Genomic DNA, 6,628 nt, shown 5'->3' with positions numbered 1-6,628 from the left:
TTTTTTTTTTTTAACATGTGTTCTGCCACGTTCTTGAAGTGTAAAAAAATTGGAATTATCACCTTTTCCAAGAACGAGATTTCTGAGTCGGTCCGGTAGGCAGCTTGTCTTCTCACATGGCGCTATTTGAGTCGGCCCGCGCAGTGTTGTGTTTCAGTGGTGTAACAGATCTGTAAGTGGATGGGGTTTTTGCTAGACGGGGTGTTGACAGGGGGAAGTGCGAGCCGGTTCGTGCAGCCTGTTAGCGGGTGCAGGAGTTTCAGGTTAACAGGCAGGTCGCTATCCATGAGGACGACGCTTCGGTGTCCCGGGGAAAACCCGCTGCGTCAGACAGAACCATGTTTTAATTCACATATCACAGTAAAATCAGCCTCCGTGCATAAAAAAAAATATTTTCCATTTCTCACTGTTTCAGTCGACCAACCAGAATAAAGGAGCCGAGTGTTTCAGCGTGGTTTTATTCACTGTTATCTTTAACTCAAGGCTTATTTTCAAAAAATAAATATGAAAAATATATAATACATTAAAAGATACATAAAAGGAAAATAGGCATTGTAGCATCTTACAAAGTATTTATTACAAACAAGGAATGGTTTCAGCGAATTCGGTTTGTGCGGTAACGTTGCATTGTTCTGTGCCAGTGTGTCAGTTTTAAGGCAGTGGATCAGAAGGCGTCGTCACTACATTCTGAGGTATTACTATTTACAGAGGCCGAGTCTCTCGTGATGCGGGGTCGCGTAGCCAAAAATGCCCGTCCACCCTGACCGCAGACGTTAAACTGCGGCTGAGTGAATGCGCTGCCTCATGCGCCTCTTCTGCAGAAATAAATACCTCAAAGAAACAGACAAAAAACCTCGTCACTTTTATCTACGGATTACAACCACACGAACATGTTAGCTTGGCATCCAGTAAATTTTTCCTCTTAGTTTGCAAAATCCTAGTTTTTAGTGTTTTGGGGGGGGTTTTTGTTTTTTGAATCACGCGATTGTGTGTGTGTGTGTAAGAGAGAGAGAGTTTGTGTCTTTGTGTCACGTGGTGCGCGTTGTACAGTGCGGAATAGGAGAGCACGCAGTATAATACAGCGAAGCGTGAAACAGGAGCAGCGGTGATGTAACAGCGTTTACGGGCAGCGCACCAAAGCGCAACCAGTCAAATGCTGTCGTCTTAGTACAGAATCCTACACTGTACAACAACACAGGTGGAGAACACTCCTCATATCTATGTGTCGAAGCCTCTGTGGCTGAAGTCTAATAAAGCAAATCACCGCACGCAGAAGCGTCGGTCAATCTCTAATGGCCAGACGGTAATGCTGATGCCCGGGAAAGCATGGTTTTTAAAGTTGATCCGCCGCTGTTTGTCGTCGCCTAATGGATATGACCGGGGAAGTGAAGTTATCGTTATGTTAATGGACAGACTGGGTATTAATGGATATTGACCGTCCATTAGATTCATGTAATGGGCTTAAAACGTATTTCAAAGATATGTATACAGTTCAATAATCAGTCAAGAAATTGACCTTTGTATGTTCTGATATTCCGGTGTAAACCGAACATTTGTTTTCTATATTCTTCAAACCGTAATTTAAGTTAAGTGGGGTTTCTGTGAAGCACAGACATCGGCACATCACATCCTAGTGCAAGTCTTAAAATCAGTGGGGCTAAAGAGATGTGTCCGTCATGTGCCGTGTGGCTGGCAGGCAGATCATACAGGCTCGGTAATGGGCCAAGATCCGACCCCCTCCGCGCTGTCCAAGGGAGATGTTTGGAGAGCCCTCCATCAATATTTCAGCCCTGGGTACACCGAGCCTTTAGCGGGAGACTTAAACACCTAGACCGGCCTTAAGTGCCCCGAGCCGGCTTCCTGTTCCCTCACTCATGTTACACACTCCACCGTTTAACAAACTTTCCTACTGCACAAAGACATTTACGAAACCCGAAGCTTGTCCTTACGGGCCTATCAGTTCCGATGTTTTGTGTGGGAAGCAGCGTGGTATGTATGTATGTGTGTGTGTGTGTGCGCACGCGTGTATTAAGGTCTGTCTCTTTGTACACATATGATCGTTCTGTCAGTGTTGCAGTGCTGAAACTACTGTGGACTTAAAATGCTGAAGCTGTTGTGTTGAGTGAAACAGACGCACCGTCAAACGTTGAATGATGTGTGTGTGTGTGTTTGCAGTATCTGAAATGCATTTTCTGGTCAAAAACGTGAGCTGTATAATTGTTGAGTTAGTGTGAATGAAATGGCTCTGTGGAGGAGAGTGTAACCTCTAGCCTCGTTTGAAGGTGATTCTGACAGGGCGCTGAATGCGACGGAATGTATTGGAGAGAATTGAGTCGCTGGCACCACCTGCTGGCTAAAACGAAAAACATCAAAGACTGCCTGGTGCTCCCAATTGAATTGAATACATTTTTTTTTTTTTTATAACTCGGCATAGTTTTCCCTAGTTTTTGCCTCTTGTAGAGAGAGTGTGTTGTTGTGATTTTAATTACTGGAGACTGGTGTTATTTTGACTTTTGTCACAGAGTACTCGCAGGGCCAGTTGTTTTTTGAAAGAACTGTCGTGTAATTTAAAAAAAGAAAAGGAAAAAATTAATGTGTAATAAATTAGACTACCACAAAGTCTTTCTGTTTACACCTGTGACTCTTCGAGAATTCAGCCACTGAAGAGGGTAAAGCATTCCTGTTGAATGTGTAATTTACTGATCTGTTGTGTGTTCCAAAGGGCATGTCCATACACTATAAACCAGAATCTGTTTAAAGACAGAGCCTGACTCAGGTGTCCGTGTCATCTGATAGTGTTGTTGTTGCTGTTTTGGGGCAAACAGCCTGTCAGCGATTGAAGTACCTGCCCTGCATGTCCACCTCAGCACTCGCTGGCAGGTACCACAGCTGCGTTTCAAGCAAGATCGCGCGCACGCACACACACACACGCGCACACACACACACACACTGAGTAAATAACACAATTGCTGTGATCAGCTGGAGTGTGTCATCAGCAGAAACACTAACCCCGTGGCTCTCTGATCACACACCCTCGCATCACGAGGTCCAGAAAACGCTGAGGAAACTGGCTGGGCACGGTGCTGCTTGTTTAAGCAGTCCGAGAAAACACTCTGGCTTTTAGCTTTTCTCTGATGCTGTTTTAGGTCATTCTCCATTCCCCCCCCCACCTACATTTGCTTGTGTTTCAAATGAAGATGACCTGTTGTTTTTCTGTGAAAAGCATAAGAGATTGCTATGAAAACTGGTTGAATCTTCCTGTATGGATAAGGTACTGGTCGAGTGAGGAGTGCTTTTTCTGTTCTTTATTCTCTCTAAAACCCGGTTTCTGTCTGGGTCTCTCTCAGGACGTACCCCATTAAAGACGTTCCCGTGGAAACAGAGGCGCTGACGGAGTGGCTGTATCAGAGGTTCGTGGAGAAGGAGGAGCTTCTGGCCCACTTCTACCAGACAGGTCGGTCCTTCCTCCTCTTCCTCTTCCTCCTCTTCCTCTCTGTCTGACCAGTCTAGCATCACCAGTCTCCCCAGCACACCCACAGTCCACTCAAATTAAGCTGTTACCCAGTTCTTTAAAGGAACCATCTCGCCTTAAACATCAGATACGCTCTAAGACAACCAGGAACCATCTCGCCTTAAACATCACATACGCTCTAAGACAACCAGGTACCATCTCGCCTTAAACATCACATACGCTCTAAGACAACCAGGAACCATCTCGCCCTAAACATCACATACGCTCTAAGACAACCAGGAACCATCTCGCCTTAAACATCAGATACGTTCTAAGACAACCAGGTAAACAGGCAAGAAGGTGATGTTGGGTTTTCATAGCCCAGCACTGTTAGAGAGAACAGAAACCTTTACTGTGGAGGTAGAAAGTCAGCATCTCTGACTCCGTATGTAAACCTTGTACTTGTGCAGTTGTAAGGTTAAATTTTATATCTGTATTTTGGAAACTGAAGAGCATGTAGTACAATGGCTGCATTTTTAAATATGTAACACAACCCCCCTCCTCCTCACGCGTGTGTCTGCAGGAGCCTTCCCTCCCCCAAAAGGCCAGAAGGAAGCCGTTTCCCGGGAGATGACCCTCGACCCTGTGTGGCTGTGTGTTATTCAGTCGCTTGCCTTTGCCTCTGGCTACCTTTGGTACAGCGTTCTCCAGTACGTCTACTGCCTGCTCTTCTGACGGCGCTGCCGCGGGGAAAAGCGCCTGAATGAGGGAGAGGATGGGAGTGCAGTGGGCCAGAGACACTGATCCTGGATCAGTCCCTTAGACCCCATCCCCATAGCACCATCCTGCAGGACGGCAGAATGTACATTTGCTAAGCGGAGGCACTGCAAACCAACATTTTAGTAGCTTTTCTCTCCCTGATCCCCTGCCTACACACACACACACACACACACACTCTCTCTCCGATAGCCACTAATGCTTATATCTGCTTCGAAAACAAAATGTCATGTTTACACACTCAAGCCCACGCACACATGCCACACATTTAAGTGTTTACTCATTCACACGTTTAACCCCCCCCCCCCCCACCCTGAGTAATTTACAATCACCAGTCAGGCTCAGGAATAACCCAGAGATCGGTTAGAACATTTCCTCCGCTCATTTTGAGTTCCTCCTCCTCCTTCTTCTTCTTCTTTTTTTTTTTTTTGATCTGCTTCTGAATCTGTCCTCTCCATTTCACATTACAAAAAAAGAAAAGCTCCCACGAAAACATGAACCTTCCCGAACGGACGACCTTTTTTTCCGTTTACAGAGGAGACGAGGAGATGTGTGAGCGGCAGGTCTCGTCCTCTGCACTACCGTTTTCACGCTGCCCGTACATCACCCCGGAGACGCTCCCTTAACCCCGCTTCCTCTCCAGCTTTCTCTGAGTCCTTCAGAGACGCTCCCTTAACCCCGCTTCCTCTCCATCTTTCTCTGAGTCCTTCAGCTGTGTGCACTGGGCCCTTGTGAGGGTGCAGGCGGTTTTGTGGACTGGCTAAACGGGTGCTCATGTTTACACTGGCTGCCTGTCAGGGCTGATGGAGGTCTCGTATCGTCCGGTGACGCTCCTGGACACGGTTTCCGAGAGAGAGAACCTGCTTTTGACACGGCTGCTGCTCTGGTCTCAAGAGCTAGGCCCCACGAGCCGATAACAGAGCAACTGATGACCTGAGGGACTGTGTGCAAAGTGCAATGTCTGTTAGGGACCCAGTTGTCACAAACACACACACACACACACACACACACACACACACACACACACACACAAACAAACTCTGCGTTTTCAGTGCGTCAGACTCTGGTAATGGAAGAGAAAACGCTGCCCCCTCCCCTGTCCACCTGCACAGTTTTACCTGTAACCAAGCCATATGCTTCATACCTGAGGACAGGGAGTGGAGCCAGACCTTCACAGACAGAACTGTCTGATGCCAGAGCTGTGTGCTGGCTCAGCGTCTTCAGAAACAAAACAAAACAATAATCAAAAAATAGATTTGGCTCTCCAGTTCCAATGTGTCATTACTGTAAATTCAACAGCATAACCTGCCTAACTGAGTGTGTGTGATGGTCTCTTTTTTTTTGTTTCTTTCTTTCTTTCTTTCTTTCTTTTTTTCTTATAGCAATTAATGTCAGGTTGCTCCATGTTATATCAGAGTGTTGGCAAATTACTGTTTAGTAGTCAGGATTTTAATTCATTTTAAATGACTTTTGAATATTGTCGCGATGTTTAATCTTGTACATAATGAAAAGCTGAGGAGGATTCCATGTCGTGCTGACGGCAGCCGTATCTCATTGAAGATGTAATGTTTAAGTTGTTTGTTAGTTTTGAAATATCACACTCAATTAAGAACGAATACAAACGTGTACGTATTGTCACGATTCTAGAAGTTTCTGTCAATGGTCAAGTAATCTGAAGTAGCATCCCCCCGTTTTCCACTGATCTGAAAAGACTGGCTCGAATAAACACGATGTGTCGCACAGGTTGACCGGCGGAACGGCTGGCCAGCGCTCCTCGTGTCATCGGGGTCAGTGAATGTCATTTCAGATGACTGGAAAGGGAGGAGATGAACCCAGTTTTGTCTGTTCCAGATCTCATCCGTCAGACAGAATAATTCAGGACCAGATTGATGCCTGCAGTGTCTAAGATTAGCCTTCGACACTAAGGAAATCAGAATCCGGATTAGCACTGAGCTGTCACTAGCGTGGAGCGTCGGACTAGCGTTGACTCTTTTGTTTTTAATTCTGTTTGACTTTTGACGTAACGTGTTGTGTCTTTCACTGACCAGAGGAAGGCAAAGCTACCAGATCCTAGCCTCATTAACTGTTCTGTCCATGGTGTAAAAATCCCTCCTCCTCGCGTTGAAAGGGAATTCACTTCGGTCCAGTGATCGTTTAGTCGGGAGCGAACTGTGTTTTTGAAGATTAGTAATGGCTAGATGTTGATGGTGGACGGAGGGAGAAAATGTCTGTGGATCATTACGCTGTACCTCCCATACTCCCAAATATAAATCATGCCATTTGTGAAAGTGAACTCTTTTTTTTTTTTTTTTTCATAACAGAAATGTATATATTTGAAGAAGGCCGTTGTAGCTTTAAAGGGAGATGGTAAACGCGTTTAACTTAAAAGAAGCCAGTAAA

At 45.7% G+C, this 6,628-nt stretch overlaps 1 protein-coding gene across 2 annotated transcripts in view; it reads left to right on the top strand.

The window, feature by feature from the left end:
• Positions 1–5,242, top strand: part of lpgat1 (lysophosphatidylglycerol acyltransferase 1) — a 40,646-nt gene extending 35,404 nt beyond the window's left edge. For both annotated transcript variants that reach the window (XM_030782103.1, XM_030782104.1), the window contains 2 exons: positions 3,348–3,454; positions 4,035–5,242. In XM_030782103.1, coding sequence (XP_030637963.1) covers positions 3,348–3,454; positions 4,035–4,186 — 259 coding nt within the window. In that variant the 3' untranslated portion in view covers positions 4,187–5,242. The remainder of the gene's footprint in view (positions 1–3,347; positions 3,455–4,034) is intronic.
• The last annotated feature ends 1,386 nt before the right edge of the window (positions 5,243–6,628 follow it).

This window comes from Chanos chanos, chromosome 8 (assembly GCF_902362185.1).
Source record: "Chanos chanos chromosome 8, fChaCha1.1, whole genome shotgun sequence".
Lineage (NCBI taxonomy): Eukaryota > Metazoa > Chordata > Actinopteri > Gonorynchiformes > Chanidae > Chanos > Chanos chanos.
Note: the sequence above shows the minus strand (reverse complement) of the source record. Positions and strands in the feature narration are given on the sequence as shown.